At 49.8% G+C, this 17080-nt stretch overlaps 1 protein-coding gene and 1 long non-coding RNA gene across 6 annotated transcripts in view; one reads left to right on the top strand and one right to left on the bottom strand.

Moving 5' to 3' along the window:
- EHMT1 (euchromatic histone lysine methyltransferase 1) overlaps positions 1-17080 on the bottom strand; it is a 125766-nt gene that overhangs the window by 77186 nt on the left and 31500 nt on the right. For all 5 annotated transcript variants that reach the window (XM_049632660.1, XM_049632658.1, XM_049632651.1 and 2 more), the window contains exons 2-3: positions 8708-8774; positions 557-1113 (exon numbers count right to left, since the gene is read on the bottom strand). In XM_049632660.1, the coding sequence (XP_049488617.1) occupies positions 557-1113; positions 8708-8732 (582 nt within the window). In that variant the 5' untranslated portion in view covers positions 8733-8774. The remainder of the gene's footprint in view (positions 1-556; positions 1114-8707; positions 8775-17080) is intronic.
- Positions 10673-17080, top strand: part of LOC125924022 (uncharacterized) — a 15420-nt gene continuing 9012 nt past the window's right edge. Inside the window, exon 1 of the long non-coding RNA XR_007458220.1 lies at positions 10673-11085. This is a non-coding gene — a long non-coding RNA (uncharacterized LOC125924022). The remainder of the gene's footprint in view (positions 11086-17080) is intronic.

Genomic DNA, 17080 nt, shown 5'->3' with positions numbered 1-17080 from the left:
AAAACGCAGCAGGCACCGAATATTCACTGGTGGCAAAAGCCACCTCACCCAGCATGACACTGGGATCTCGCTGCTTGTTCCCTGCTCCCAGGGGCCTACCATGAAAACAGGGCGTGTCATCAGGATGTCCCTCGTCCCTACCCTCTGTCACACCAAGAAGCTAACCAAGTTCCTGACTACTTCTCTCCAGAGTCAGTGCTCAGCCTTCCTGTGCTGGGATGCAAGCCCCAGGCCCAAAGCAGAGGAGGAGATCTCCACACGAGCATCTGATGCATCTGGTCTTAGCGAGCAACCGACACCCAAAAGCAGCCCAAAGCCCCGAAGGCGGGCTGGGAGGGGTCATCTGCCGGTGGTTCACACCTGAACTGTCAGCAGCCTTTCCTCATCTTCCCAGGCCCACAGACAACCACCTGTGGGGCAACCACTGCCATTTACTGGCCTTTCTCCTTCACGCACAGAGTCCGTCTGCCGTCACCGTGACAAAAGCGAATACAAACAGGAAGGAAACAGCGCAACAGACACGAGAACAGCCCCGTCCCGACGAGGATCGCATTACCAGGCCCAGGATGGATTTTGGCATGGTCTTCCGTGCCCTGTGAACCTTGACGTCGGCACCAGGGCCCGAGGGCTTCTTGTCCTCCGTGTCTTTACTCGCTTCCGCAAGCTTGGCCGGTGCTGTGGCTGGCGTCTGAGAAAAAGCACTAGGAGTCCTCCCTTTGCCGGAACCTCCGGGAAGGGTTTTTGCAGCATGACCAGGAAGCGAGGAAGCCAAAGTGCTGGTAATCCGCATGGGCTGTTCCTGCAGGGGTGGTTTATTCAAGAAGTACCCATTGCTCCCGATGACAGAAGTCTGTGTGAAGTCATCTGTGTTGACGTGGTTTTGCTTCCCCGTCTCACTGTCTCTGTCTGAAACCCCATTTTCAGCTATTCGAGCTAGTTTGTTGGTACCGTCCTGTGGGCTGACCGCTGTGTTCTCCTGAGTGTGCTGGGCTGCAGTCACGTGGCTGCTAGCCTCGCTCTTTCCACAGGACCCATTAGCTTCGCCATCTGAGGCCACGGGGCCCTCTCCTCCCTGCTTCTCCGATGCGCCTCCATCGGCTGCCATAGATATCTCTGTGAACAGAGGAGACGGCGTCAGAGGTTGTGGACCTGCCCTGCCATGACACGACCCACACAACAGTTACCATTTCTCTAGGTAGTCTACATAAAGCTATCCACGGGAAAATCATTTCACTTCATGTACACAAAGATTTAAGGTCAGAGTAAATGTAAAATGATGTGTTAGGGGCGCCTGGCTGGCTTAGTCAGAAGAGCAAGCTACTCTTGATCTCAGGGTTGTGAGTTAAGCTCCATGTTGGGTTAAAGAGATCACTTAACAATAAATTTCAAGAGGGGTGCCTGGGTGCCTCAGTCACTTAAGCATCCAACTTCGGCTCAGGCCATGATCTCACGGCTCCTGAGTTTGAGCCCTGCAACAGGCTCTGCACTGACAGTTTGGAGCCTGGAGCCTGCTTCAGATTCTATGTCTCCCTCTCTCTTTGCCCCTCACCAGCTCATGCGCACATTCTCTCTCTCTCTCTCTCTCTCTCTCTCAAAAATAAATACTTTAAAAAATTAATTTAAAAATAAAAATTAAAAAATCTTTTAAATCTAAGAAAATAAAATAAAATGTCTTAGACATTAATTTTGGAAGTTAGTTGGTTAAAGTCTAGAGAAGGCCAAACCCTGAACAGGGGAATCTGCCCTGAGCTCAGACATGCTGGCTATCTGTCCATCCTGTGTGGGAGGTACACTAAGGGCCTGCAGTCCTGCCTTGGGGGACACAGTGTAAAACCAGAAGCACAAGATAAACACTCCTCAAGATTCCAAAATATTACACGGATTTGCATATCCACCAGGAACAAACACACCACTGTAAAATAAAACTGTTTAAAGATAGAAAGGTTTCAGAAGTAGCTTCACAAGAACAAACTTAAAGAAAGTGGGTAATAAACCAGAAAAAGGGTCCTATTTTCAGTATATCAGTCAGAAAGCCCATTACAAACCCCTGGACTACAAGCCTATTCTCTATAAGAGCTCGGTCTCCCAGGACAGTTCTGACAGACCTTGTCTGGGACCAGTTATATATAAATGCCTTTTATTATCAGAAAATCTACAAAGATATGTAACCTCATGGCAGACCAAAGCAGAAAGCCCATGACTACACTATGGATGCAGAGAGAGCTTCGGTCAAGTTCAAGACTCTACCCATCCCAGTCCCTTTACTCCAATAACTCTCACGGGAGACCCCATCGTTATGATACTGTCTGTCCCTCTGCCCTAGAGTGTCAGGTCTGCAAGGAGAGTTCTGTCTGTCTATCCACGACATGCCGTGAGACAGAAACAGGGCCTGGGACACAGTATGAGCACAGTAAATACTTCCTAAATGATTACACAACTATAAATTAAGGGTTTTCATTTAAAGTTTATTTCCTTATTTTTGAGAGAGATAGGGAGAGAGAGGATCCCAACCAGGCACCGTGCTGACAGCATGCAGCCGGGCGTGGGGCTCACACCCACAAACTGTGAGATCAAGAGTCGGACACTCAACCGACTGAGCCGCCCAGGTGCCTCTCCACCACCTTATTCTAAAATATTGAGGGAAGAACAATTTTCCCCAACACCAAAGTGAATTATGAAAAAGAACAGCAAAGGCACAGGGAGACAGGTTCCCTCCCCTGGAGAAGGGTACCACAGGCCTCTCCACTACCCCACCACAAGAGGAGCTGGGGTGCCTGCTGGTCACAGCAGGGTCGTGGACAGCAGCCCAAGGGGGTGGGCTGGACAGAAGGTAGATTTCCCAGGTCACAGCTTAGACCTGCTGGTTCTGAATTTCTGAAGGTGGGCTCCACACATCTGGGCCTCACCGAGACCTCCAGTGGCTCATCCACAAATCTGAGTTTGAGAAACACTTGTCTTAGGAGGTCCGAAAACCTCAAAGCTGACAAGGGAAAACGCAGAGAACAGATCTGTGACCTAGAAACAGGGAAAAGCTTTGTTATTCATCAAAAGCATAAGTTGTAACAGTAACAAGAAAAGATAAATGTGATTACACAGAATGATGTAACAAGATATAGGTATCTGGTCTCTGCCCCTGGCTCCTGACACAGCTCAGGAAGGGACTCTGGATGCGCTCTTGGATGGGGCTGGTCACCAGAAACACAAAGTCACAGTAAGAAGCTTGGACTCCATCCTCCAGAGAGGGGAGAGGGGCTGCAGACTGAGTTAATAATGCATCATGCTTACATGAGGACACCGCCACAGAAATCCCCGAACCACAGGGTTCGGAGAGCTTCCAGGTGGGTGAACACACCCACATGGGGAGGACGGTACGCCCAGAGAGGGTAGCGAAGCTCTGCAGCCCTTCCCCAGTACCCTGTCCCATGCATCACTCCCACTGGGCTGTTCCTGAGTTCTGTAAGTGTTCCAGCAAATTACCAAACTCGAGGAGAGCGTTGTGGGAATCTCCAATTCACAGCCCATCAGTCAAAGTCGTGTGTGCCCTGGGGACCCTCTGCTTAGGACTGGCATCTGAAGCGGTGGCAGCTTTGCGGGACCGAGCCCCTGACCTGTGGGATCAGCCCTGAGTCCAGGGAGACAGTATTGGAACTGAGTTGCTTGTGGGACACCCAGCTGGTGTCACAGAGAGCTGGAGACCTGCCTGGTGTGGGAAAGCCCACAGGCATGGTGTTGGCTTGTCCTGAGAGTCTGGTAAAGAAGGGAAGGGCAGTGTTCCTCTCAGAGGTCGGAACTGTAGCTACCTGCCATTGCTACCAGTATCTGGCCAGAGCCACCAAGCAAGAAAAAGTAACAAAGGGTGCTGGGGTCAGAAAGAAGCAGCAACATTCATTCCTAACTGACATGATCCCATGTAGAAAATCCAAAGTAACCAACAAGTAAGCTGCCAGAACCAAAGGCAGAGTTTAGAGAGACTGATTATAGAAATGAAACCTAATCTAAACTGTATACCTTATATAAAAATTAATTCAAAATGGAAAAGAAATGTAAGTGTAAAACTATGAAACTTTTAAGAAAAAAAAAAAAAAACTGAAAAAAATCTTCAGGATCTAGGGGTAGGCAAGACATCTTATCCTTGACACCAAAGCACAATCCCTAAAAGGAAAAGCAATAAACTAGACTTCATCAAGAGTAAAATTTCTCAAAACTAAACAGCAGCAACTCCAAACAACAAGGAGACCGCGCTTGACAGCCACGGATGGGAATAATTACCAACACAGACAAGGACAGGACATCACCGCCGTGCACCGCACTATTGCTGCAGTGGTTCTGGAAAGTTTTGGCAGCTTCTTCCAGGACTAAACACGCACTTAGCACGTGACAGCAGATGTGGTCATGGGCATTTACCCCAGAAAAATGGAAAGCTGCGCCCAAACCAAGATGAACACACATGTTCACAGTGGCTTTACTGCAGCCGATGAGAACTGGAAACAGCCCAGATGTCCTTCAGAGAGTGAAAGGTTAGACAGATGTAGTCCATCCACACCACAGACTCCTACTTCAGAAAAGAAAGGAACAAACTGCTGACATGTGAAGTAACCTGGACAAATCCCCCAGGAAATGATGCTGAGTGAAAAAAGTCAATGCCAGAAGGCAGCACTCAGTACGACCCCATCGACAGAACACTTGTGAAAGGACAAAACCATGGCACTAGGGCCCAGACTCGCAGCCAGGGCGTAACTGCAGGGGGCCGTGGGGGAGGAGCCCCTGCACCATGAAGTGCTCTGCATCTGGCAGTGGGAGGGCACACAAACCTACACTGTGATGACGGACCAGGGATAAACGCACACGTGTGCGAGTAAAGCCAGGGAACCCGAGGAACCCAATACGCAGATTGTATCGACGTCCATATCCTGGTTGCGCTGTCATTACAGTTATGCAAGATGTCACTACTGGGGGAAACTGGGAAAAGGATACATGGGCTCTCTCTGTATTAGTTCTTATCAATGCACATGGACCTCAATTACCTCAAAGTTCAGTCACAAAAAGATAAAGTGCAATGGAAAACTGGAAAGTAAAATTTTAGACACACCATTTACAACAGCATAAGCAAATACAGAAGAATCATGGCAACACCTGTACACCGAAAACAGTAACGTGTGGCTAAGAAAATTTTAAGAAAAGTAAAATAAATGGAGATATAAAATGGCTTGTCCATGAAACAGAAGACTCAATATCGAGTCTTACATGTGAGTCAAGGAGCTGAGCTCTGACCCGGTGAAGAAAAGAATTCTCAGTGATGGGCATTCAGGAGAGATCCCGAACAGCTAACACCTTACTAGTAGGACTGAGCTACACCTGCTACCTGAGAAACGTTTCTCACACAACGGCAACAAACCAACTATTAACTGAAGGTTACTCTATTTCAGTGCTAAAAATGCTTACAAACAAACCAGTAAGAGGCCAAATTTGTCTGTGAATTAATCAATCAAGTGCCCTGGAAAAGCCCAACAATCTATTAGGGAACAGGGAGGTAGGGGAGACAACCAAACATAACATCGTGTTCAAGCCACAACAATATTATTCAAAACATCTAACCAAAATCACAAGACCTGTGAGGAAAAAGAGAATCCACAATGGAGAGAAAAGTCAGGCAATGAAACACCCAGACAGCGGCACCTGGCTGCCTCAGTCAGTGGAGTCTGTGACTCTGGACCCTTGGACTTGTGGGTTTAAGCCCCACATTGGGTGTAGAGATTACTTAAAAATAAAATCTTTAAAACCAAAACCACAAACACCCAGACATGACAGCAATGGTGGAAGCAGAAGGTACAGGCATTCCAACAGCTATTCCAGCACTGAACAGCATTTAAGGACAATAGGAGGCACCGGCACCACAGCCATCCGTCCACACGGACAACTGATTTTCAACAAGAGTGCAAGGACAATTCAACAGGGAAAGAACAGTCCTTTCAACAGATGGTACTGGGACAACTGGGTATCCACTCACAAAGGAATGAAGCCGCACCCCTATGTCACTCCATGTACAAAAATTAACTCAAAATGGATCAAAGACCTAGCTATAAGAGATAAAATTATAAAGCTCTAAGAAGAAAACACAGGCATAAATCTTTGTGACCTTCTATCAAACAATGGTTTCTTAAATGTTACACCAAATGCAAAAGGAGCCAAAGAAAAAACAGATAAACTGGATTTCATCAAAATGAAAAACTTCTGTGCTTCAAAGAGACACCATCAGAAAAACTGAAAAGACAAGCCACAGAATGGGAGAAAATATTTGCAAACTATATCTGCTAAGAAACTAGTATCTGTGATATATAAGGAACTCTGACAATTCAACAATAAAAATCAATAAGCAATTTAAAAAGCAGGCAAAGGATCTAAAATGATACTCATCTGAAAACACACAAAGGGCGAATAAGCACACGAAAAGATGCTCAGCATCACTAATCATCTGGAAAATACATATCAAAACCACAATCAGACACCAGTTTGTACCCGCCCACTCAGATGGCTATAATCAAAATCACAGCCAGTAACAAGAGCTGACAGGAAGTAGAGGAACCGGACCCCTCCCACCCTGCTGGTGTGAGTGTAAAATGTATCCCTGCTGTGGAAATCAGTCTAACAATTCCTCAAAAGGAAGTCAAGACCTTGGCTCAGGGACAGTGTGTGAGAGAGGAAAATGGCACCTAGCATTATTTATCCACAACTTCTATCAGAAAAGGTCCCAGGAGGGGAGCCAGGGAGGGAAAAAGAAGAGTTGGAGACCGTGGGTGCCCATGAAAGAGGACACTTCAAGGAGTGGAGGGGAGCACAGTACCATGAAGAAACCCTCAGGCAGGTCTTAAGAGATCCCACCTGGATGAGGTCCCCCCAAGGCCCAAAGTGAGGGCAGGATGCAGGGCAGGACCACAACCCTCATTCGATCACGCAGGTGCCTGACTGGGTCAGACCTGAACTGGGGGCCCCCCAGAGAGCAGGGTTCCCACTGGGGAGGAAGTGAGGCTTGGAAATGGTCAGAGGAAGCGAAGCAGACACTGCTCAGCTTCGCAACCCACCTTGCTCCCAGGAGCCCCTAGAACTCTACTGGAATCGGAAGCAGCTCTGTTACAAAGGTGTGTCAGTGCAGCACGTCATGCAGAGAAAGACAGCCTGCCCTGTGGCCTGGCCGCCGGAGCACCCGCATTCCACGCTCACCCACGGTGGCCCTTGGCTGTGTGCACAGTGCTCACGTGAGGCGACTATGTGGATGTGAAAAGGTGTCACAGCAGCTCCTGGACTGCCTGAGAAGCAGACAGGGGCTGCAGCAATGCATGCTGGGTGGCCACGCTGCAGCTCAGGAAGGGCACGGAAGGGCAGCCACCAGCGTCGGCGGCAAGGTGGTACTCGGCAGGCCATCCCACCGCCGCCGGGATGGCCTGCAAGGCATCGGGGGCACTCAGAGGCACACCCACCAAGACACACAGGTCAGTGATGGGACGCTGCGGGCCAACCCGCGGGGCCCGGAAGACGGGCCCCTGCTCTCCACTCATCTCTCCTGCCGTGCACACAACAGCAGTCTCACCAGCCACTGCCGGCGCCTCCGCACACCATCGTCTCTACGTTCTCGGGGGAGAGGATAAGCCGCCAGTCTGGCGGCCTGGGTGACCTTGGCCCAGCAGTGCGCCCCGCCTCAGCTCCCCCTCCTCTGAGGAGAGACAGAACCACACAGCACCGGCTGGCATGCGGCCAGAACACCAGGAGTGCCCGCGGCAGCCACCAGCTTCAGTGAGGAGGGACAGTGACGATCGCGGGCAGGTTCCTCCCGCGCTAACCTTCCGAGGCTGCTGGGATGATGCCGTGATACGTTGCTCAGCCCCAGTGCCCGTGTGGCAGGCAGTCCAGGGCGGCTCGCCCATCTCCCCTGACAGACAGCCAAACGAAATCCCGTGTCTGCATCGCTCCCGAGCCATCAGCCTCATAGTGTCCGGCCAGGACGCGGCTCTGCAAAGTGAACTTCTCGGCAGCCCTCGCGTGGCTCATGTGTGACACAGCAGGACTCACTTGTCAGAGTCTATTCCGTAGCCCTAACCAACAGAGCAGAGTGCCTCCCACCGTGGCTCCTCACAGGGCTTCTGCTCTGCAAACGCCCCTTCTTCAGCCTCCCTGCACCTCCTGGCAACCCTGCTGTGTTCCAAGCCTCTAGTTTTACCTTGCCCAGAATGTCACACAAATGGAGTCACAGAGTACGTGGCCTGTGGGTTCGGCTTCCTTCACTTAGCAAAACACACTGAGTATCGTCTGTGCTGCCGTGAGAACAAAGCTGCCCCTTCTTCTGAGGTGCTGAGCACTGCCCGCCGTGTGCACGCCACAGGCCATAACCAGGTGATGCGCACCTGGGCACTTCCGCTTTGAGCGCCAGAAATAAAGCTGCCATAAACCTCACCACGACCCTTCTCACTTTCGACTTCCTGGGTGCACTTGAAGATAAGCATCTACCAGGTGTTTGCTTTTCACTCTTGGGTAAAGGCTCCCTTCTCTAGCAGATCTAGGTGTGTGCATTTGTGTCCACCTGGGGATGGGACACGGGAAGCCACGCAGTAACCCAAGTAAAAGCAAAGAAGTTGGGAGCCGGGGACAGGTGAGGAGACACCAGGGCGATGGGTCTTCTGGCCACTTCTCCCGAAGCGGCAAACTGCGCCCTTACCTTCCCTCAGCAGCTCTGTTTTCATGCAGCAATCCTGCTTCGTCTCCCCCTTCGCCGGAACTGCCTGCTAAAGAAGAAACAGCCATCAGCCTGGATTCACCCACAGGCAGACTAAGCAATTCGCCAACACGACTTCTCTAGATGGACGTGGTATCTGGATCCTGACAGAAACTCACTGTCAGGTGACTGCACAGTTAGGACATATTCAAACCAGCAGATACCAGTCACCTCCAGGAGGGAGAATGACACTCTGAAAGCAGCCCAAGGAAACTTCTACTTTATCTGCATTTTAGGAGACAGTTTCTTAATAATAAGAATGTGTTCACGCATCACTTACATAATTAGAAATCTCAAAAGTTTTGACTGTTACTGGAATGCTATAAATTGTATCAAAGTGCATTCTGCTGCTGATAACAATTCAACTAAGTATTTCAAATGAACAAAAACCTACAAAAAACTACAGAAATGGATAAATCAAGAAAATTCAATAAAAACGTCAATCATTAAATATTTGCTCTACTATGCGGAGGCATGAATTACACAACGTCTCTTGGAATTGTTTTTTAAAAATTCTTGCCTTAGGGAGAGTTAGAGTCTGGCTGGAGAAGCACACACAAAACACTCCTGATGGGGTCCCTGCAGGTGCAGCAGCCGCTGCCACCACGAGTCCATGGAGAAGCAGAAGGGGCAGACGCAGGCCCCCTCCAGGCCCCCTACTTACAACTTTCAGAAGCTAAGGGCAAAACCCCCAAAACACGTGTCTAACTTCCGTAACACATTCTCCAAAAGACACCACAAAACATTCTCAGAACATTCCTACAGAACCTTGAGGTCCCTGATTTCCCTGAATGCCAAGCATGGCTCCTAAGAGCAGTGGCAGCGCCCCACCCTGTCGCCCTGGACCACCAACCCACCTCAAGTGTGCACAGCAGCCTCCCGCCCTGTGACGTCCCTTCTTCTTCAGTGTTTCCAGAATGTTCCCCCCAGCAGTTCCTAAACAGAGCTGATTTCATCTCCCCAGGTGGACAGGATGAGAGGGGGCGTGAGCATGGCTCAGCTCCCCCTACTGCCCTCCCACCTTCCCCTGGAGCACCACACGTGGCCCCACTGGTGGTTTTCAGAGTCTAAGTAGTGGACCCCCTTCTGTAATCCCTCTTAAACACTCCTGCCACAGGAAGCCAGAATTCGGTGCCAGGCACCAAGTTAAAATCCAGGAACTCAGAGACTTTCTCCCAGAAGGTGGGGAATATGTCCTTGCAGGGAGGGATCAAAGCTGGATGTGTCCCTCCTCAAAGCCCAGGGTCTTCCTAGGTGTTCATCATGGGCAGCAAAGTCGCAGGGCCCAGCCTCTGATCCTCCTTCCACACTCTGACCCCAGCTTCCTGTCCCCGGACCCTGCGGCCTCTCAATAGGCCAATCTCCCCCTTATCAGAAGGCCTCTCCTGGACCCTGCCTCGCCGGCCCCCTGGCACTCACCACCATCAAACATACCACCCAGCCTGTCTGCCCCACCAGCATGCAAACTCTGGCTCCACAGGAGGGGCCTGTCCTGTTCTCTGACATATCCCCGAAGTGTCGGCAATGCCCGGCGTGCAGAAGGAGCCGATGAGCATGTGGCCACAGAACTACTGGGGCCTTTCTAAGAGGACTGAGTAAGAAAGGCCGCTGGGCCCACTTCCATGTCTGCTTTCCACACAGCTACACACCTGTGTAGATTCTCTGGAACAACCTAGAGGCCCACAGCCAGTGTCTGCCGCATGAATAAAGGAGGCTGAGTGGTAGCCACTCTAACCCGACGGGTGAGGGCAGAGCAGGGCACGGCCAGTGTGAACGTCTCAAAGTCCAAAAGCCCAGGGACTGAGCCCAATGATGAGCTCAGCCCACAACTGAAGCAGGAAGAACAAAAATCTCCCAAATTCAGATGCTCTCTGTGGACCGAACCTATGTATGCTAACAAGAGGGAACATGGCTGTCATCACCTTCTCACAAGAGCCGGCAATCCACAAAATCAACACCAAACCAGGAGAGGGGTGAGGACGGAACACGGAGCCCAAACCAGTGACAAACTCCTGTACTGGCAACAGCAGAACCAAACAGAACTTCAAGCCTGCCTGCGGTCCGCGTCGGGGTGGGGGCTGTGAGAACGGCCGGAGTCTCACAGGAGGAGGATAAGGATGCTGGCTCTAGAGCACGGGGCGGCGGGGAGGAAAGCAGCTGACAGTTGCACGCACAGCTGACGCTCTGGACACTGCACCGCACGGCCCCGAAGCAAGGACACCTCGGCAGCAACAAGCACACCACGCACAGAATCTTGGTTCCTCTCTACCACTTCCCACCGAGAGGACTGAGGCTCCTGGAAGAGAGAGAACCAATTCCAGGTGAGGGCAAGGAAAGTTCCAGACTCTCAGACTCCTAGAGCATGAGGTGCTGCATCACACTGTTGTCCACCCTCATATCTCTGGCCCCGAGATTTCCTACCAGCTGAGTAGAAGTCTCTCTGTGGGCTAAGCCTTTTGTGGCTACGCTGGGGCCGGCACAACACGCCCCGGTTGCTGGGCGGACACAGACCTGACATCACCGAGGAGCCACCAGTGAGACAGCTTCACAGGGCTGACTGGCACATGTCTCCATCTTTAATCAACTATCAACATTTAAAAGTAGGAGCGTGAGGTGCCTGGGTGGCTCAGTCGGTTGAGCGTCCGACTCCTGATTTCAGCTCAGGTCATGATCTCATGGTTGCGGGATCGAGCTCCAAGTTGGGTTGTGCACTGGGCGTGGAGCCTGCTTGAGATCCACTCTCTCTCCCTCGGTCCCTCCCCCGCTCTCGAGCTGTCTTTCTCTCTCAATCTCTCAAAAAAAAAAAAAAAAAAAAAAAAAAAAAAAGTAGGAGAGTTTACAAAGAATCTGGGTTTAGAGAGTCTGGGGAAATAAGCAGCCCGGGCAGAGCCCGAGGAAGGGCTCCTGGACTCCCTAACAGAGCCCTTGACCTCTGTATGTGGACCCAGGAAAACCCTCTCCTGCCCCCCTCTAAGCTCACCAGCAGCACCTGATGTCCCTCCCAGGGTCAGGTCTTGGCCAGGCATCTCAGAAAGTAGGCAGGGGGCCACCTAACCCCATCTAATCCCAGCCCCCTGACCTCCTACAGCCCATCCAGGGTCAGGCCCAGATGCTCAGGCCTTGCCCCCACTCCCAGCCCATCACAGCTACACCCCAACCACCCACCTCTAGCCTATCCCCACAACCCACTCTCAAATAGGAGTTCTCTGGGGTCCCAAGACCCTTCCAGGGGTCCAAGAGGTCAAAGCTAGCTAGCTTCATGTAATACTAGGAGCCTACCTGCCTGTTTCACTGTGCTTACTTGGGTACCTTAGGAGCCAAAATGGCAGCACCAAATTAAACTTTTTATTTTTTTAATTTTTATTTATTGATTGATTTATTAATAATTTATTGTCAAGTTAGCTAACATATAGTGTATACAGTGTACTCTTGGCTTTAGGAGTAGATTCCCGTGGTTCATCCCGTGGTTCATACAACACACGGTGCTCATCCAAACAAGTGCCCCCTTTAATGCCCATCTCCCATTTTCCCTGCCCCACCCTCATCACCCCTGAGTTTGTTTTCTGTATTTAAGAGTCTCCTATGGTTTGCCTCCCTCTGTTTGTAACTTATTTTTCCTTCCCTTCCCCTACAGTCTTCTGTTAGGTTTCTCAAATTCCACATAAGAGTGAACACATATAATATCTGTCTTTTTCTGACCAAAGTAAACTCCTAAGTGACTGCATTCTTCAACGCTATGCACTCAGGGCGGAAAAGCCAACCTCACCTGGGCATGCCCTTGTTGAGGCGGTGCAATCAGCAGTCTCCCCACGGGCCTTCTCATGAAGGCAGCAGACAAGAGGTAAGCAAGCAGCAATCCAGTCTGCTGGCCGCTCGGGAGAGGCCCGGGGCAGGCGCCGGGCTGAGTGTCACTCACTGGGTGTCTGCATTTGGAAGAACTGGCAAGATCCATGGCTACGCACGTGTGGATGCAGGCCAAACATGTTCTCAAAATAAACACAGTGAGCCCACGACCTCAAAGAAAAACCAACAGTATGTGTTGCCAATGTTAAAATTCTAGCTTCTGACTGGAAATTAGAATTTGGGTAAATGTGTATCTATCTGCCCCATGAGCTTCACAGCTGCTGGACACTTAAAGACTTTTGATGACAGAAGAGACGTTAATAAGAAAATACAATTTTCTGATCTCGGATGACGAAATGTGCCAACATTTGGAAGATCCCCATAATTTAGTGAGCCAGTGTTTCCCAAATGAGCAGTACCTAATCTTTATTTTTTTAAATTTTTTTTAATGCTTATTTATTTTTGAGAGAGACAGAATGCGAGCGGGGGAGGGACAGAGAGAGAGCGACACACAGAATCCGAAGCAGGCTCCAGGCTCTGAGCTGTCAACAGCACAGAGCCCGACCCAGGGCTCAAACTCACGAGCTGTGAGGTCATGACCTGAGCCGAAGTCAGATGCTTAACCAACTAAGCCACCCGGTGCCCCAAGCAGTACCTAATCTTTAAAACCACACATGACAGGAAGGTGCACTGAGATGCAAGGCCAACCATGGGTTTAAACCTCACAGGGAAGGAAGGCCATCGACATTCTGCTTTGACCCATCAGGTTCTGGCACACTACAGCCAGCAACACATCCGGAATTATCTAAAAGGCTCACGTGTCTACACGAGGCTGGATCTTCCTCACATACTGCAACCAAACAGCACATCCCTGCAGTCAGAAGCCAGACAAGAAAGAGATACAACAACCTGTAAAGCAATGCCACACTTCTGTAGTTTTGTTTTAGAAAATAGTTATTTTTCACAGAAATTATTCACTTTAACATGTAAACAACAGGTTACAGGTTTACTTTTGTTATTTTTAAGTAAATATGGGTTTTTGTAAAGCTTCAGTTTTCATTTATGTTTTGGTCAATACCAGTAGATAGAACTCACATAAACAAGAGCCCTCTGGGGTCCTAAACAGCTTTTAGGGTTGTTGACTGGCCTTGAGGCCAAGCCATACATCAAGGACACCAAGCTCCCCCACATCACAGGCCTGCTGAAAATGCCTCCAAACCCCCCGGCGCGCCCAGGGCCAGGCATGGCAGGACAGGCCTCCCCGGATCACTCACGAATATACCTACAAACCACCTGTGTCCTGTCCCCACTGTCAGCCACATGTCCCAGCCATGAAATTAAGATTCATGACTTCTTCCCCCAAAAAACTCTGTTTTAAGAATATTACCTAACACACTTTCAAACAATACCAGAAGTATCCACTATTCTGCTCTGCATCTATTCGGATGCATTCAGGAACTCTTCTGATGAGCACTAACCATCACTCCAGGCCCCAGACAAGCCTCAGAGCCCAAAATAAGACCCCAACATCTCTGCCTTGTCTGCAGCTCTTACTTTTAGAACCCAAGCATCCTCCCTGCTCATTACTCTGAGTGACCACTGACAGTGGCACAGGGCAGAGGAGGAAGGAAAGGGGAGTGTGGAGGAGGAGGAGGAGTGGAGGAGGAGGAGGAGGAGGAGGAGGAGGAGGAAGAGGGGAGGAGGAGGGGGGGAAGGAGGAGGGCGGGAAGGAGGAGGAGGGGGAGGAGGAGGGGAGGAGGAGAAGGGGGGAGGGGGGGAGGAGGCAGCAGCTGCGGCCCAGAGGGCGGACTCCCACCCTGCACGTTCTTCTCTTCCTCACCCTTTGCCTCAACGAGGCTGCCTGGGGACCTGCGGTGAAACAGGAGCTAAGAAGCGGGCCCAAAACTGCAGCACTAACAGCTCCCTCACCCACTGACCCAGACTCCCATCCAACTTCACGGCCTACGACAAATTCCGAGTTAGAGCAGCACCGTAACGGCCCACAGGCTGAAGCGCCCCTGCGGGAGGGGGAAGCACCGCACAAAGTCTGTCCAGTATGCGATCAGAACGGACTATAAACCACAGCAATGGAGCAAACGTTTTGGGAAAGGCACACCAGAATAATGGGGTCCACTCTGCATGCACTTTATGTGCTAGAGTTAGAGCTGAACTTCTAGAAAATGACATTCTGCCCTTTGAATGTCCATCTGATGCACTGAAGCACTGCTGTGGATGGAGAAAAAAAAGAAGGAAAATTGTCCAGTCTGTGAAGTTTTTGCCCTTAAATACAAGTTGGTAGATTACGATATAAACAAAAATCTAGGAGAAAAATGTGTCCCGGGGTGACGCAGAACCTGACCCGTGCTGGAGTTACAAGGTGAAGTGCACTTCCAGCTACAGGTGTCCATTACATTTAGAATTCAGGGATATGACACATCAATTTGTTTAGTGTAAGCACGTTTACCTGAACTTCATATGTAACTGGGCATCCTGTGTTTTTTATTTGCTGAATTTGGCAACCATGAACGGAGTCTATAAAAGTCAGCAAAAGACAAAAGGGCGCTAAGTTTCAATAATTCTGAAGTGGCAATGTTGACATTAAAAAAAAAATTGTTTTTTATTTTTTTTAATGTTTACTTATTTTTGAGAAAGAGAGACAAAGTGCAAGCCGGGGAGGGGCAGAGAGAGAGGGAGACACAGAATCCAAGCAGGCTCTGGGTTTTGAGCTGTCAGCACAGAGCCTGATGAAGGGCTTGAACCTACCAACTGGGAGATCATGACCTGAGCTAAAGTCGGACACTTAACCAACTGAACCATCCAGGCACCCTGCAATGTTGACATTTTAATTTTTTTTTAATTTTTTTAAGTTTATTTATTTTTTTTAAATTTTTTTTTTAACGTTTATTTATTTTTGAGTCAGAGAGAGACACAGCATGAACGGGGGAGGGGCAGAGAGAGGGAGACACAGAATCTGAAACAGGCTCCAGGCTCTGAGCCATCAGCCCAGAGCCCGACGCGGGGCTCGAACTCGTGGACCGCGAGATCGTGACCTGAGCTGAAGTCGGACGTTTAACCGACTGAGCCACCCAGACGCCCCTAAGTTTATTTATTTTGAGAGAGACAGCGTGAGCAGGGGAGGGGCAGACAGAGAGAGGGAGAGACAGAGAGAAACCGAAGCAGGCTCTGCACTGCCACAACAGAGCCCAACGTGGGGCTCAAACTCACGAAAGTGTGAGATCATGACCTGAGCCAAAACCGAGAATCAGATGCTTAACCGACTGAGCCACCCAGGCGCCCCAGTGTTGACGTTTTTAAAAGGCAATATTCTCTGCCCTGTGAAATCATATTCCTAAGAAGAAAAACAATTTTTTTTTTTTAGAGAAAGAAAGAGAGAGAGAGAGAGAGAGAGAGAGAGAGAGACGGCACAAGTGAGCGAGGGGCAGAGAGAAGGGGTGGGGGAGAGAGGGGGGCTCACCCAAAGTGGGGCTCGTGTTCACCCAGTTCACCCAACGTGGGACTCAAACTCACAAGCCATGAGATCACGACCTGAGCCAAAACCAGATGCTTAAAGACTGAGCCACCCAGGTGCCCCAGAAAAAGAAGTATTAATGAAACAATTTCTCCATAAGACAAAAGAACACAGAAGAAAATAAAACACAGAGGAAAAAACCCAAAGGCATTATAAAATCTTACTCCAGGGCCTTCAGATACCCTAATTTAATCCCACTCCAGCACTCTATCAGATGCCCAGAGCTGCAAGGCCCCCACCCTACCCCCGCCTCTGGCCTGCCTCCCCTGTGCCTCAGTCTAGACTCTGCCAGCCTTACAGACACAGGATGGTCCCAGTATGATCTGCACAGGGGAACGGCTGTGACCTCACCACCCACTCACACCTACCTTAAACCCTGCACGGCACATTTTATGCAGCCAAGACGCCTCTACTGCACAAAAACCAGAAGCAACCTCAGTACAGTCAGGCAACCAACCAATTCTAACTACACAAGACTACAGAGTATTTCTGAAGAAAAACACTCAGTTGTTTGTTTTTAAGGGTAACAAGAGAGGTACCTGGGTGGCTCAGTCAGTTAAGTGTCCCACTTTGGCGCAGGTTCTGATCTCGTGGTTCACGAGTTCGAGCCCCACATCAGGCTCTGTGCTGACAGTTCCGAGCCTGCAGCCTGCTTTGGGTTCTGTGTCTCTCTCTACCCCTCCCCCACTTGTGCTCTGTCTCTCTCTCTCAAAAATAAATAAAACCATTAAAAAAAATTTAAAGTTAACAAGAAAAGAGGGCACAGGAGGAAGATGCCCAGATGTAAAGACCACAACAGTAGTATCTACTGTATTTTTTTAATGTTTGTTTGTTTATTTATTTATTTATTTTGAGAGAGAGAAAGCACAAGCAGGCGAGGGGCAGAGAGAGAGAGAAAGAGAGAGAGAGAGAGAGAGAGAGAGAGAGAGAGAGAGAGAGAGAGA

This window comes from Panthera uncia, chromosome D4, assembly GCF_023721935.1.
Source record: "Panthera uncia isolate 11264 chromosome D4, Puncia_PCG_1.0, whole genome shotgun sequence".
Lineage (NCBI taxonomy): Eukaryota > Metazoa > Chordata > Mammalia > Carnivora > Felidae > Panthera > Panthera uncia.
This window is presented reverse-complemented; position numbering and strand designations above follow the sequence as displayed.